The sequence below is a fragment of the Mesoplodon densirostris genome, chromosome 16, assembly GCF_025265405.1.
Source record: "Mesoplodon densirostris isolate mMesDen1 chromosome 16, mMesDen1 primary haplotype, whole genome shotgun sequence".
NCBI lineage: Eukaryota > Metazoa > Chordata > Mammalia > Artiodactyla > Ziphiidae > Mesoplodon > Mesoplodon densirostris.
This window is the reverse complement of record NC_082676.1, coordinates 38,048,074-38,064,355: the sequence shown is the minus strand read 5'-3', so window position 1 is coordinate 38,064,355 and position 16,282 is coordinate 38,048,074. Positions and strand designations below refer to the sequence as shown.

At 55.0% G+C, this 16,282-nt stretch overlaps 2 protein-coding genes across 2 annotated transcripts; one reads left to right on the top strand and one right to left on the bottom strand.

Moving 5' to 3' along the window:
- Positions 1–5,672: 5,672 nt before the first annotated feature.
- Positions 5,673–10,662, top strand: METTL27 (methyltransferase like 27). Its single transcript, XM_060078544.1, is given in 6 exon segments — positions 5,673–6,104; positions 6,657–6,785; positions 6,999–7,134; positions 7,507–7,599; positions 9,372–9,492; positions 9,494–10,662. Coding segments are annotated over 6 exon segments (729 nt in total). The 5' UTR covers positions 5,673–5,981; the 3' UTR covers positions 9,621–10,662.
- A 633-nt stretch (positions 10,663–11,295) lies between these two features.
- Positions 11,296–12,311, bottom strand: CLDN4 (claudin 4). Its single transcript, XM_060078545.1, has one exon. The coding sequence runs from the start codon at positions 12,137–12,139 to the stop codon at positions 11,510–11,512; it is 630 nt and encodes a 209-aa protein (XP_059934528.1). The 5' UTR covers positions 12,140–12,311; the 3' UTR covers positions 11,296–11,509.
- Positions 12,312–16,282: the final 3,971 nt, after the last annotated feature.

Sequence of the window (16,282 nt, the reverse complement as noted above, 5' to 3'; positions counted from 1 at the left end):
GGTCCTCAGGGAAGGGTTTTTAAAGGCAACGCTTGGGGTGAGGGCTGCAGAGTGCATGATTTTCTTCTGGTTGGTTGGTAGTGAGGTAACAGGATGGTGTTCCAGGAACATCATCAACCTTCCGGTTCTGACCAACTGGTTTGGGATCTACTGATTATACTCAGCATGTAGTCACCATCCTCCACCTTGGTGAGGGCCTTACTTCCTGCAGAACAACACCAAGGTATGTGTCAGACGGTTATGTCAATATATTCCTTGAAGAGGAACTAGGAGTCTGCTTTATCACTGAATTACTGTCATTTTCTCACTTAATTGCTTTTTCTTTGTTTCCGCATTCCCTCACTTCCCTAATAAGTAATGCTTGTGCCTGCTCTTTGGAACTCAGAGAAGGCCTAAGAGACAAAAGCCGTTTTCTATAAACAGGAACTGGGCAACACAGAGAGGCTTTTGTACTCAGGAGGGTTTCATTCCCCCCTTTACCTTGATACTCCTCAATCCTGAGGGGAACAGGTGCAGGACAAGAAAGAGAATAACGTTTTGGATAGAGGTTAATCATAAACTTGGCAGGAGAGCTCAGTTTCAGGGGGATTCGGTTTCAGGGGAGGGAGAAATTTTCCTCTACCCTTCTAGGTTCTCCTGGCTGACCTAAGAATTAAATTGACATGAGACAGATTAAGAGGAGAAAACCAAACAAAATGTAATAACATTCATTCATGGAAGAGACCCAGGAAAACTGATTAACTTGCCAAAATGGCAGAAACACTCACCTTAAATATCATCTTCAGCTAAAGACAAAGGAGGATGTTAGGGTGGGGGGTTGGAATTTCAGAAAGGAGGAAGGCAGTTGACACAGATAGAAAAGTAAATGTTTGGTAAACAGATGTTCCTGAACCAAGCAGAGACAATGGGATACAGAGTGGACTCTGATCTCTAGACCCCTCCTAGAATTTCCTCCCACCACACCTCGCCCACATTCTTTGCAGATGCCTCTGGTGATAGCTCTATTCCAGGAACAGCCCCTCTATCTAAATGATTTAGGCAGTAAGGGGGAAGGTCAAAGTTTCTTTCTGAGTCAATGAAACTGTGCACCTCGGATTGGGACTTGAACCCAGGTGCCGGGACTCAAACCCAGCCTAAACTCAGATTGGAACTTGAACCCATGGGCTGGGACTCTAACCCAGCCAGAACCCACTGTAGCCTCTCACTGCTGTGGCCTCTCCCGTTGCGGAGCACAGGCTCCGGACGCGCAGGCTCAGCGGCCATGGCTCACGTGCCCAGCCACTCTGCAGCATGCGGGATCTTCCTGGACGGGGACACGAACCCGTGTCCCCTGCATCGGCAGGCAGACTCTCAACCACTGCGCCACCAGGGAAGCCCCCCACTGTCTTTTAATTGAGATCACACACCTGGTTTCAGGACTTAATAAAGCTCAAGTTCTTGATGTCATGTCTCGTCGCAGAAAGAATTCAGTGAGAGACAAAGTGATAGGTAAGAAGTGGATTTATTTAGAGAGAAACACACTCCACAGACAGCGCGTGCGCCATGTCAGAAGGTGAGAGGCCCTGAAACATGGCATGGTTAGTTTTTATGGGCTGGGTAATTTCACAGGCTAATGAGTGGGAGGATTATTCCAACTATTTTGGAGAAAGGGAGGAGATTTCCAGGAATTGGGCCCCACTCACTTTTCTTTTATGGTTGGCCTCAGAACTGTCATGGTGCCTGTGGAAGTGTCATTTAGCATATGCTAATGAATTACAATGAGTATATAGTGAGGCTCAAGTTCTACTGGTAGTCGAATCTTGCCATCTTTTTTTTTTTTTTTGCGGTACGCGGGCCTCTCACTGCTGTGGCCTCTCCCGTTGCGGAGCACAGGCTCCGGACACGCAGGCTCAGTGGCCATGGCCCACGGGCCCAGCCACTCTGAGGCATGTGGGATCCTCCCGGACCGGGGCACAAACCCAAGTCCCCTGCATCGGCAGGCGGACTCTCAACAACTGCACCACCAGGGAAGCCCCTTCTGCCATCTTGAACCTAGTTGGTTCTAACCAGTTTGTGTCATATCCTCAATGGCTATGTCATTCTTTTAAAGGTTGTGCCCTGCCCCCTTCCCTACTGTTTCATTAAGGGAAAGACAAATACCATATGATATCGCTTATATGTGGAATCTCAAATATGACACAAATGAACTTATCTACAAAACAGAAACAGACTCACAGACATAGAGAACAGACTTGTGGTTGCCAAGGGGGACAGGGGGAGGGGAGGAATGGGTTGGGAGTTTGGGATTTGCAGACGTAAACTATTATATATAGAATGGATAAACAACAAGATCCTTGGAGCCCACTCCATAGAGGATTTATAGGAGGTGTTTATGGTCCAGGTCTGTAAATGGAGCACTTCACCACCACCCACAATCTATAGCACAGGCAACTATATTCAATATCCTGTGATAAACCATAATGGAAAAGAATCTGGAAAAGAACATATGTGTGTGTGTGTGTGTGTGTGTGTGTATATACATATAACTGAATCACTTTGATGTACAGCAGAAATTAACACAACATTGTAAATCAACTATACTTCAACAAAATAGATTTATTTTTTTAAGTTTCTTTCTGAGTCTTTTTGGCCGTCATCATTTCCAGCTCAACATAATCTACATGCCAAAGAGACATTTTGGTGTGGCAAGTTTTGCTCCCCTACACAGATAACAGCTGAAATCTGGGTCTCTCCCACTCCCTCTGCTCCCCCAAAACTGCTCTTGCCAAGGTCATTAAGGGAAATGACAATAGCTATTGTAATAGACAAATCCTAAAATCTCAGTAGCCTAACACTATGAAAGTTATTTTTGTCCATGTTACAGTGCAGTGCAGGTTGGTGGAGAGGGCATGGCTCCACACAATCATTTAGGGCTCCAGACTCCTCCATCTACAGACCCACTCTCCTCTGGGTGCTTGGAGCCCTCTCCATAGAGGATCTTATAGGAGGCGTTTATGGTCCAGGTCTGTAAATGGAGCACTTCACCACCACCCACAGTCTATTGGCCTGAATTTGGCCACTCGGCCACACCTACAGGTAAGGGAAGCTGGGATGTGTAGTCTAACTCAGGGACAAGAGGCAAACTTGGTAACTAGTGTGCACTATCAGGGTCTACCTCAGCCACCAAAGGTCTCCATGCCCCTACATCCAGTGCTCAATTCTTCAGCCTCATTTTACACCACCTACCAGCACATTGGGCAATGTTGGCCGTCCCCCATCTTTTTGTTTAGCAGATTTTTTTTTTTTTTTTTTGACAACACCATGTGGCATGTAGGATCTTAGTTCGTTAACCAGGGGTCAAACCTGTGCTCCCTGCATTGGGAGCACCGAGTCTTAACCACTGGACCACCAGGAAAGTCCTTTTTTTTTTTTTTTCCCCCATCTTTTTGAAACACTCTGTTCTTGGCATCCTTACTTTCTCGGGGTTTTCTTCAACACTGCTAGACGCTCCTCTTGTTACCTGAAAACTGGGTTCACCTCTTGGTGGGTGTTGAGACAAAAGACACAACCAAGCCAAAGATAGGAAGAAGGAAGGATTCATTACCTGCAGCAAGTAAGGAGGACACCTGGGATCTTTCCCAAAGCAGCACCTCCCTGAACGGCAAAACTGGGGAAGTTTTAAGCTAACTGTATATGCATATTCATGAAGGGGCCTGAGCAGAGGAGAATTCAGCATAGAATTGGAGCAAAGGCCCACAGAGTCCAAGCTTTAGTTGACTGAAGTCAGGAGGATCAACATCATCATCGTCCTCCACTTGGGTGGGGGCCTTAGTTCGCACAGAACTCAAAGATATATTATGATGTATATCCTTTGAGGATGAACTAGGACTCTGCTTGATCACTGCACTATTGTCTCACTGCCTTTTCCCTGTTCCTGCATTCCTTTGTTCCTTTAAGATCACTGGTTACTGAGACCTGTTCAAGGGCAAGCATTGTGGCCAGGCTTAGATCACAAAATGGCTTAGGCCAAAATGGCTTCTCTTCTGTCCAGAAAACCATTCCTGTCTCTTTCTCTGGGGTGTTAACCGATCTCCTTACACTCTGCCACACTGAAGTGTTGGAGGTCCTCAAGCTGGATCCTGAGGCCTCTCCCCTCCCCTTTCTCTTCTCTGAGCAATCTCACCTGTGCCAGATGCTTCAGTCACCACAGGTTGTACTCATGACCTTGAATCTGTCTCCAGCCTGGCTTCTCTCCTGAGCTCAAGACTCTGGCATCAAGTAGACATCTTCAAGTACACATCTCAAAGTCAACATTCCCAAACTGTTAGTATCCTCTTCACCCCAAACCTACTCCTCTTCCTGGGTTCCCCCACTATGAATGGCACCATCAACCCTGCACATGAATCTCCTGCCTGGCTAACCGCAACAGTCTCCCAAACTGCCTGCCCACACTTCGATCCCCTACGAGGGTTCTCTAGGCTAGTGCTTCTGAAAATTCAGCTGCATAGAAATCACCCGGAGAGTTTGTTAAAAAGCAGATCCCTGGGCCCTATGACCACTCCATCCCCCCACAATCAGATTCAGATTCGATAGGCCTGGGATAAGACTCAAGAATTTGCATTTGTAACAAATTTGCATTTCTAACAATTGCATTTCCCCTAAGGTCCTCCCCTGGAGCAACCCAAGCTAATGATGCTGACGCAGGTGCTGCAAGTCTGTGGACCATACTTTGAGTAGCAAGTCTCCCTGCTCTGTCCAACTCGGAGGCCACTAGCCACAGATGGCTGTTTCAATTATTTAAATAAATTTTAAAATTCATTCCTCAGTGCTGAGACAGGAAGGAAGGGGGCAGGGCACAACTATTAAATCCGCACCCCTTCTCCAAGATAGTTAGACTATTCCCCCTACTCATTAGCGTGTGAAATTATCCAGCCCAAAAAAACTAACCTCCCCATATTTCAGGGCAACCTGTCACTTTCTGAGATGGCCCACACTCTGTCTGTGGAGTATGTATCACTCTCAGTAAGTCTACTTTTTACCTATCACTTTGCCTCTTGCTGAATTCCTTCCGCAACAACACATAAAGAACCTGAGCTTCATTAAGTCCTGAGACCAGGTATGTGATTTCACCAGGGAGATTGTGGGTTCAAGTCCCCTCCTAAGCCAGAGATGGTGGGTTCAAGTCCCATCTGAAGTGCGACTCGCTTCAAGTCCCAACTTATGTTTGTTTTCAGCAGCACTAGGCACATTTCAAGCGCTCAGCAGCCACTTGAACAGCGTGTATTTATAAAACATTTCCATCACCAAAGAAAGTTCTACTGGACAGTCTTGCATGGATCTTGGTGACTGTTCTAAAAATAAAGGCTGATGCCTAAAAGCTCATGCTTTGGAGAAGCATAAAGGACGTCAGGAGTCCGGAGGGCACAGAGAACATTACTCAACCCAGATACCTTCCAAAGTTCTCAACAAGATCCTGGGATCTTCCCGGACTGAAGGCGGGCCAAGAACTTTGAACTCATTGGCTGGTGGTGGAGGTGGGGGCGAGTTGCCAGCGCTTTCCTCTGATTGGGCATTTTCTCTTAGCAGAAAACCAATCATCGAGGGAGGTGGGGGCGTGGCCAGGCTCGCGTACAGGCCCTTCCGCGAGTTCCAGCGCCCACCCACCCCGCTGGCGGATCAGATTGGTGGTGAGTTCTGAACCCCTACCGCCAAGGGGCCCTTCCGCCCTGGAATCCCGCTCGCGGTGGCCGACAAGGAGGTGGGGCAGGTCCTCCCTCCCGCCGCGGGGAACACCCCTTCCAGCAGCCCTGAGCCCCCAGGTGTCCAGCCTCGTCCTCCCTGCGCTCAGTGTTCCCACCCCCACCCCCAGGGAAATGGGATTGCATTGTGCCGGTGGCCGGGAGAGGCCCCCTCCTGACAGCCTCCTCTGCTGCGCATGATGGGTGGGAGGGAGGTGAGACTGAGGTGGGCTTCAGGACACGGAAGCCGTGTCCCACAGGAGGATGGCTCTGGAAGAGGGCCGGAGCCTGCCCGAGGTGCGGGCGCGAGTGGGGGCTTCGCATGGCATCACCGACCTGGCCCACAAGCTTCACTTCTATGACCAATGGGCTCCGGACTATGACCAGGTAAACCGGCCGGGTCCTCACCTCTGCTTCCATCCGCTCGCCCGGCCTCAGTTTTCGTGTCTGTAAAGCCGGAATAGTGAGCCTTGCATCATCCCAGGGCAACGAATGTGAGAGGGAAGTAAGACCTGGGTGCAGCCCTGCAGTCCTGTCTCTTCTGGGACTGGCTCCTCTTCAGTGCATCCACAGTGGCCCTGCCCTCTCACCAGCCCCATCTTCCAGACTGGCAGACCCTAGAGATCAGGGGCCAAGACGTCCCCACCCTGGGACTGCAGTCCAGGCGGAGGTGCCACTGAGGGGTCCCTATGAACTAAGCAGAGAGCCATGCCAAGGCCTACAGAAAAGACCCCAGCAGTGGGCTGACGGCTACTCTCCAGTCCCTGCCCCTTGACAGAGGAAAGCACCTCATACCTGGTTCTCCCCTCACTGTAGTCCCAGCAGGCCCTGGGCCCCCAACACACACAGCTTGGCCGGGCTGACTTCTAGACCACCCAAAAGGAGGTCCCCCAAACACTGGGGCACGGGGTGGCAGTTGGTGCAGCACTCTGTCCCCAGGACGTGGCCGCCCTGCAGTACCGCGCTCCCCAGCTCGCAGTGGACTGCCTCACCCAAGCCCTTCCAGGTCCACCCCATGCTGCCCTGATCCTGGACGTGGCCTGTGGTACTGGCCTAGTGGCTGCAGAGGTGAGACCACCCTAGATCCCCTGCCCTCCCTTCAGCCCCCACTTGCTCAAAATTCCTACTACCCCAGGCCCCAGATCCCCGCCTCCCTGCTCAGACTCACTGGTTCCAAACACTTGGGCTACATCCACTGCAGGGACCACTGTCCTCCCCGAGGTGCGGGGACCTAACTGAGAGGTGGCAGGTATGAATTGTGACTGGGTCCCCCCACCCCAGCTGCAGGCTCGGGGCTTCCTCCAGCTGCATGGGGTGGATGGGAGCCCAGGGATGCTGGAACAGGCCCGGGCCCGTGGCCTCTACCAGTGCCTCAGCCTCTGCACCCTGGGTCAGGAGCCTCTACCCAGCTCTGAAGGTACTCCCCCTCCCCCTTCAGCACCCCAAGGCACACCCTCTGACCAAGCCCACCTGACGGAGCCCCTTTCTTTTGCCAAGACTCCATCCCCCTTGCCTAGCCCTCCACAAGCCCCCTCCCACACTGAGTCCTATTCTCTTTTCGAGCCCCCCAATCCCTCACTGAGACGCTTTTTCTGAAACTTCCGTCCCATGATCTGACCTCAGTCCAGGACTGGGCCACATCTGCCATATCCCCCACGGGATCTGGGTCCCACAGACACCAGTGGCAGGCCTGGCCCCTCCCCAGGCGCCATCATGCGCACCATCCTCCAGTGTGGTCTGAGGCCACACTGAAGACAAACCACCGCACCACATCCGCACCTCCACACAGGGACCTTCGACGCGGTGCTGACGGTGGGCGCCCTCAGTGACGGCCAGGTGCCCTGCAGTGCCGTACCTGAGCTCCTGCGGGTTACCAAGCCAGGTGAGAAGCAGCCCATCCAGCCACACGCAGGCACCTTCCCTTTTCCACACCCACAGACACAAGCCTCAGAAAGCCTCAGGCCAAGCGAGAGTAGGGTTATGCCCAGGGTCACACAGCCTAGCATCCCAGCCACAGCTGCCGGCCCAGGCTCGGCCTCAGCTGCCACCATCAACACCCAGGCAAACGGGCAGGGCAGGCAGGTTGCCAGCTTGCCTCTTATCCACTGGGAAACCGGAAACAATTCCACTCTCCTCTCCAGCCTCTGTTTCCTCATCAGTAAGCAGAGTGGCACAGTCCTTTCCCCGTAGGATTGCAGTGAGAATTGGGTCAAGTAGTGTCTGTAAGGCCTGTGTTTCAGTCCTGGCACATAGTAGGGGCTCCGTTTAGTTCCCTCATCTTCCAGCTTCCCCACTAACTTAGGAGGAGTCTCTTTCTCTTGCATGACCTCAGTTTCCTCATCTGTGAAATGGGGCTGCTCAGGTGAGATGATAGATGTGAGTGCTTTTCTATAAACTCCACAAGTGGGGCTGATGTGCAGGTGAGGGTTGTGTTTACTGTGCTGCTACTGTGTGCCTTGCCCCGTGCTTGCTTCTGCCCTGGGGAGAAGGTACACACCCAACCCACGTGCCCCGGAAAGGGGCCAGGGGAAAAAGACCAAGCCCGAGGTGGGCCCACAAGGCTGTGGGTGCTCCATGCCCTGAGAATTCAGAGAAGAGAGGCATTTGGGATAGCTGGAATGGGGTAGTCCATGCAGGAACACAGCCTAAGCGAAGTCCCACGTAGAAAGGAGAGTGGTGGAGTGTGAGGATCACGAAGCTCAGACCTGGCTGCAGGACAGGATCTAGAAGCCCCGAAGGTGCCCCATCACAGCAAGATTGCATCTGCTCCCTGCCCCTTCACCCCTGCTGGGCTCAGCAGGGGCTTTGGCTAAGTCAAGGCAGGTCTAGGCAGGCCTCATCCTCAGGGAACCACAGAGGCTGACAGATGCAGGGACATTGGTGGCATCAGAGAGAGAGGTAGTGATCAGGCTCAGGAGGACAGGAAACTCCCATCACCTGAACCAGTAAGGACCAGACCTCCTCGCCCAGCCTGTGTTTGCCAGTCCCCTCAGCCACCAGACTGCCTGCCCACATGTCACAGGCTCCCCTGCTTCAGAGCCTTTCCTCTCACAAAGCCCCTCTCCGCCAGTAGCACCCTGCTTCTCCTTACCTCCTCCTCCGGGAGGCCTTCCAGACTCCTGTCTCTCCTGGGTATATCTGAGCCCGCACTGGGCATACGCTAGGTGCCTGGAGAAGACCTGGAGTGACAAGGTCATTCATTCATTCAGCCAGTGCTTACTGACTGTGCTGGCCTTCCTGTGAGACAGGGTAACCATCCCTGCAAGCTGGGAAACTGAAGCTCCAAGAGGTGAAGGAGTTGCCCAAGGTCCAAAGCCCATGAGCATTCAGACACAGCCGTACCCTCCAGCAGAGGGGCTGGGTGAACAGTGAGAAGGGAGCCCCCTCAGTCAAGGGGATTCAGCCAAAAATTCCCAGCATAAAGGACACTCGGGCCTTGAAAGGTGTGTAGGAGGCCAGTAAGCTGAGGAAGCAGAGGGTATTCCTGGAGGAGGGATCAGTGAGCACCAGGGGCTTGGAGATGGGAAAGGCTGGCCCGGGGACAAAGCTGGGAGAACTTCCTCCCTTGAGGATGTGAGCAGGAAGGGGACAACCTTCCTGTCCCTGGCTCCTGCCCCTCTCCCACTCACCTGCTCCTTCCCCACCCCTCCCCAGGTGGGCTGCTGTGTCTGACCACCAGGACCAACCCATCCAACCTGCGTTACAAAGAGGCGCTGGAGGCCACCCTGGCCAGGCTGGAGCAGGCCGGGGCTTGGGAACGCCTGGTGGCCTGGCCTGTGGACCAGTGGGAACTGGCCACCTCCGAGCTCGAGGTGGGGCCTGGTGCCTCTGACAGCGACAGCTTCACCTCCGGCATCGTCTATCTGTACCGAAAGCAGGAGGCAGCCCGGGCTGAGGGAGTGAGGCCCAGTGCCTAGCCCCCAGCTGGCCTCCGGCCCTCCATGAGGCCTCGCCAGGCCCTTCGTCGGGCCTCCTCTGCTTTGCCTGTAAAACGAGGCCGCTGCACCAACCCTGCCCCTCAGGAGAGCTATGCCTATTAAATGAATCCCAGAAGCGGCAGCAGAACTCTGGCTCGGCAGTTTTCTCACCCTTGCAAAGAGTGACATCTGTCCCTATGGAGGACAGAAGAGAAGAAACAGGACAGAGAGGGACCCCATCCCTGGCTGTCCCTGTGCCAGGCACGATAGGGCCACAGATGTGACTCTGACCCCTCCCAGGGTGGAGGGCCCTCTCCCTCTAACTCACAGACCAGGAACCCGTGCTCACGCATCTGGGCCTTGGCCAAACACTTTCACGTGTCCAGGATTCAGTTTCCTCATCTCTAAAGGGATCGGAATGCAGAGCTGAGGGGCTCAGGGCGTAGCTTGGAGGCTGCCCCAGAGCTGGGCAGGTGAAAGGGCCTCGGTGACTGTCCACACCAGCACCAGGTGGGGATGTGAACAGGGCTGCTGATAACGCCTCCAGACAGGAGCCAGGGGAAGGCTTCATGGAGGAGGAGGCGCAGAGCTGAGCCTTCGGGACTAGCAGAATTCAGAAGGGTGGAGAAAGGAAAAGGGACATTCCAGGCTGAGGGCAGAGACAGCCTGAGCAAAGGCTGGGAGAAGGGACCTGGGGGGTGAGCAGCCCAGCCTGGAGGCCCAGACAGAGCTGGAACAAAAGGAGGGGAGGGCAGGTGGCCCATCCCCCAGGGCTGGCTGTTCGCATCTTTCCGCCCTCCTACAGTTCCCAGCACTTTCCTAAGGTCCTGGGCTTTACGCTCTGACAAATGGAGGGCTTGAGCAAGGTGACTCCAAAGGTCGGGGCCAGTTTCGATGTCTCACAATTCCCCAAAACCAGTTTTGTAAGTCTTCTGGTCCTGGCCACCACGCGGTCGTCCTGCCCCTCACTAGCCCCCTGCCCAGGCTTCCAACCCTGCCCTCCCCTCCACCTCCACAGCTGAAATCAGAAACGATACAGTCTTCCTGTGCACAGGTCCCATTTATTGTAGAAAATAATAGCAATTACCGTGACAAATAGTTTAAATTACAAAACAGAAACCACGTAGCAGCAGGGGAAAGCCCCAGGACTTCCTGGGGTTAGGGCCAGAGAAAGAGCATTCCCCCTGCCTCTCCAGGCTCTCCAATGACCTTGGCAGGGGCGAGGATCCAGAGGTGGCCAGTCTCAAGGGGCCCGGGGTCCTTCTTCGGAGCCCGCAGGGCAGGGACAGGAAGGGGTGTGGGCAGCCTGGGCCACCTGTAGCCCCCTCCCCCGCCACTACCCAAACCAGTTTGTAGCACCTCCGCCCCTCCCCTCTAAACCTGTCTGTCCACTCTCTGCTCGGCAACTATGCTCCAAGGGCAGGTGGGTGAGCAAGGCAGCCGTTCTCGTGGCCACAGGTTTCCATGGGCAAGGCACAGCCCAAGTGCTTGCTGACCCACCCAGAGGATGCTGGCAGAGGGAGTGGGGAGGATCAAAGAAGGAGACAGTGATCAACACGGGCATAGTCCCATGGTCCGCTGAATACCCACTCAGGCAGAGCCCAAGCAAAGTCAGGGCTGAGCTGTCCGGGCCAGCAGGAGCCAGCCCCCTGTATCCACAGCCATTCCGAGGCGGGTGGTACAGGAGTCTCTTTCCATCCATCCTTGCTAGTGTTGGAGGTGACTTTGAGAAAATGTCCGAGAGGGCCAGAAGGGGCTGAGGGCTCCTGGCCAGCGGCCTGGCTCAGTCCCTGCTTGGCAGGGCCATCCTGGGGTCACAGTAAGCTCAGTCCAGGGAGAAACAAAGCCGAAAGGAAAAGAGTCAACGGTAGCGCCTTACACGTAGTTGCTGGCTTGGGCGGAGCGGGCCGCAGAGTACTTGGCGGAGTAGGGCTTGTCGGTACGGGGCGGGCAGTTGCAGCAAAGCAAGGCCCCACCGAGCATCAGCAGGCCAGAGGCGGCCCAGCCAATGTAGAGCGAGGCACCCATCTCCCGCTTCTGGCCCGAGGCCACCAGTGGGTTATAGAAGTCACGGATGACACTGTGGGCCGTCCAGGACACGGGCACCAACACCAGCAAGCCGGCCAGCAGGAACACCACACCAGCCACAATCATGGTCTTGGCCTTGGCGCTCTCATCCTCCACGCAGTTGGTGCACTTGCCGCCCACCACCGAGATCAGCACGCCGAGCACGGCCAAGATGATGCAGATGACGATGAGGGCGCGGGCCGCCTGCAGGTCCTGCGGCAGCGCCAGCAGCGAGTCGTACACCTTGCACTGCATCTGGCCCGTGCTCTGCACCACGCAGTTCATCCACAGGCCCTCCCAGATGGTCTGGGACGTGACGATGTTGCTGCCGATGAAGGCCGTCACGCGCCACATGGGCAGCGCGCAGCTCAGTATGGCGCCCAGCCAGCCCAGCACGGCCAGAGCGATACCCATCACCTGCAGCCCCATGGAAGCCATAGCTTAGCGTCTGCTGGGGTCTAGGACCTGGAAGGCTGTGGGGATCCGGCCCTGGAGGCTGTAGGTGTCCAAGTGCCGAGGATGAACACTCAGCGTTCGCAGGGAGGTCTTTCACAGCAAGTCCAGAGGCAAAGCCAGTTGGAGCAGCTCCGGATGCCTTTCAGAGGCACAAACCCAGCGAGCGTAAGAGTGTAACAGAACCAGTTCCTTCCTGCCAACAGCTGCCGCAAGCTCTCAGGCTAAAGACTGGAGCAGTTATATGGCTCCACGGGAGGGGCGGGGGCCGAGGGAGGGGTTTCAGTCCCTGGAGCCGCCCCCTGACCAGTTTCTCTAGATTCCTGAGCCTGCCAACAAAGGAACTTTCAGGCCCCAGCCCTTGGCCCCTGAGTCACCACGCTGGAGACCCAGTGTCAGAGGAAACTGCCCTTTCCCCCTGCCCCCAGGCCTGTGCTGAGGTCATCCGGGAGATAGACACTGAGTCACAGCCTGCAAACACCTGGACATACCTGGGGGTTAGAGGGGGGAGCTGGGCCCAGCCAGGTTTGGGGCCTGGAGACCAGGGTCCCCACACCCCAGGACTCCCTCATTCCAGGCTTGGGTGGTTGGATGGAAGGTGGCGACCTTCAGGGAGAGGGTCTGAGGATAGAGTCCTGGGAACGTCAAAGAGCAGCCCCACCATGATTACTGTTGTCAGAGTCCACATCAGCTGCATCACTGGCCTGATAATTACTATTAAGAGTCTCGCCATCCATGCATCCACCTTACCCGCCTCTGGACATTGGCCTGATGTGGTCCAGTTTTAAGGACCAAGGAGCTGAGGGGCCCGGACTCCTGGGTCTATCACGTGCCCTCCCCATCTCTCACCACCATCACCTGGCTTCCCAGCCCTGCCGGAGGAGGGGTCTCGGAGGTGATGCCCTTTTGGCCAAAGAGAGAAGGAAGCCTGCCCCCCACCTCAGAAGTTTCAGCCAGTTTCTGCTGGGGCTAAGCCGGCTTGGCCAGAATTAGGTCGGGGAGGTCACCAAGAGAAAGCCATGGGCCAGACCCTGGGGACATCAGTCCAGCAAACAGGTGTTTACTTAGTGAAGATACACAAAACGGTCCTCCGATAAAGCCAAAATGGGAGCAAAGTCCCATGAGACTTGGAAGGGGAGGAAAAGCTCAGCCGGGGTGTAGGGGGTGGTGCCTGGGAGGGGGCCTGACGGAATGGGAGTTGCCTGGCATAACTCCAGCGGGCACTGAATTCTTGGGTTGTGCTGCAGAGGGCACTGATGACAGAAATCGCCATGGACGGGGCCCTCTGGGGTTGGGCAAGGCAGCAGGACTAGGTGAAGGAGAACTTCAGGGAGAGGCAACAGCGAGGGCCAAGGTGCCCGAGGTGGGGAAATGCAGCTAGTTCTGGGAAGCAGAACAGATTCAGAGGAATCCAGTCTGACCAGAGGTGGGGTAGTGGGGGAGGGGCCAGAGCAAAAGAGCCAGAAATCTCTGTCTCAGGCATCAGGGAGCCCTGGGCTGGGCACAGAGGCTGTGAGACCAGCAAGGGCACTGGATGCCAGGCTGAGAAAGGGGTCTCTGGAAACAGGATGGAGGTGAAAGCCGGGCAGAGGGCGAGGATTAGGAAGGGCCTGATTCAGGGCAGGGCTTTGGGAACCTAAAGGAAGGAGTCATTGTGGTGGGGAGAGAGAATGGCCAGGCTCATCCTGGCTGGATCAAGGGAACCCCACACCCTTTCTTCCCCACGTGCTGGGGAGCTCATCCCAGGGGCCAGGGCTCCAAGGAGTCCCTGAGTCCCCAGCATTGTCCAGCCCCGTGCCTGGTGCCCTGGGGCAGCTGGGTGTCTAATCTGACCCTGACAGTGGTCCCTGAGCTTCCCGAGAAAGAGAGCTATCCTGCGTGCGTGATTTGGGTAGAAGCCTTCTGTGAGCTATTTAAAGCGTGCTGACAGCCTGTGGAACCATAGGGCTGTCAGGGATAATCTAGCGCGATGGGGAAACTGAGGTCCTTGTGCTGTGGTTGACTGTAAACACTTCGGTCTCCCCTATGAGGCTTGGGGCTCCTGAAGGATAGATATTCAGCCTCAGAGCTCAGCGCAGGGGTTGACACATACTAGGTGCTCAACAAGGCAGGAGGCATTATCCCGGTTCCCAGCTGCCCTCCCCCACTCCCCCTCAGCCCCAGGCACACACACCAACACAAACAGGAATAGTTTCTGCCAGGACCACGCCTCCCTGGCGTTCTCCTTACCAGGCTTCGAGGAACAGCACGCAAACAGGTCTGTGGACTGAGCAACGGAGATACTGCCCTTCCAGAGGGACGATAAGCGCTTCCCTGCAGTGACCTCATCACAGCCTGCCTATCAGTAAGCAGGGCAAGACTCTTACAGCCTTTGCACAGATGGGTGAACTGAGGCCCAGGGAGGGCTGTGTGGGGCTTGCCCAGAACGGGGTGGGCTGGTCATTCCAGCCCTTCAGTAAGGTTTCTGCCTACAGAAGTGAATTGGCCCGACGGCTAGACCCTCACTCACCCCCTACACCCCCCCCCAACTTCCAGCTCTTGTTCTGGGACACAGCTGACTGGCACTTGGAGAAGCAGTGGGGGGAGGGGGAGCACACAGGCCCTAGAACTTTCCACCTGTGGCCCAACAGAAGTGACTAAGAAGCTGTCCTTCCCTGCCCAGCTCAGCCAAGCACTTCAGAGGCAGGGGAGGGGCTGAAAGCTAGGGGGAGGACAGGTGCAGGAGGGCCCAAGGCAAAGGGCAGGCCCAGGGCAGGGGAGGTCTTCGGGGAGCTCAGGCGGAGCCCGAGGTGCTCAGGTGTGAAAGAGAAACAGGAGCCAGTCCTGGGGGAGCCATGAGCCCTCTGCACATGAGTGGAGCTGGAGAAATATTTGTTGAGGCTTCATTTATGCCAGGAGACACTGGCTGGGTCCCACGCACCTGCTGCAGGAAAAACACCGGCAAAGCCGGAACAATTTTCCTACACCTACTCTGGCTCCCTGGGCCTGGTCCTCCCAACAGCTTAGACAAGCTTTCACTGTGACACTTTACTAATGTGTCTGCCATTCATTACTTTGGCTTTTGGGGCTGAGAGGGCAGGGTTAGCACTTATTTCTTTTTCTTTCTCCCAACATACACTGTCTAATTTTACGCCAATAGAATTGTATCTTACACGCTGGTTTTTATCAAGGACAGCGCTCTCCCCAGCCAGATCAGGTCACCCATCTCTGCCCATAACCCTCTCACCAGCCCTGTGACCTTGGGGAAGCCAGCTCCATCTCTGGGCCTCAACTGCTCTCTGTAAATTGAAGACATTAGCACCTTTCCCGATCTAAGACAGATGTGAAATAAGACGAGGATGTGAACATGCTTTGCGAGCTGAAAAGCTTGGGACCGTGAGGAGGAAAGAGCCAAGTTCATGTCACAAAGCATCAGGCCCTCAGCTGTGGTTCTACTCTTGCACCGAAGGGGAGCTAGGACTTCTCAGACCATGGTCCCCAGGGGCTCAGCCAAGTCTTTTTTTTTTTTTTTTTTTTCTTGCGGTACGCGGGCCTCTCACTGTTGTGGCCTCTCCTGTTGCGGAGCACAGGCTCTGGACGCGCAGGCTCAGCAGCCATGGCTCACGGGCCCAGCCGCTCCGCGGCATGTGGGATCTTCCCAGACCAGGGCACGAACCCGTGTCCCCTGCATCGGCAGGCGGACTCTCAGCCACTGCGCCACCAGGGAAGCCCTCAGCCAAGTCTTTGATCACAACACACACATACACACACACACAGCCTTGTGCCCAGCTCCCTGCATGTCCCTGGGAAAGTGGCAGATAAAGTCTCCCATCCAACCCTGAGGTGACCTGCTGCCATCTGAGCATTCTTTGTCCTTCTCTGGTCTGTGCGGGTCCACCAGACCCCTGCCGAGGCGGCCAGAGGAATCTCTGAGGGCTGAGCGGACCTGGGTCCTGGGACCCTTCACTCGTCTCCTCTGGGACCGGGAACTCTAAGGCCAGGTGTCAACTTAAAATTATTCTTCCCCACCAAACATATGTTTTGATCTGTATAAAACCAAATGGCTTTTCTGAAGAAAAAAAAAAGAAGAAGAAGCCTCACTCTCAGCTCAGAAATCAATCTAGCTGGAAGTTGGTTCAAAACGATTTA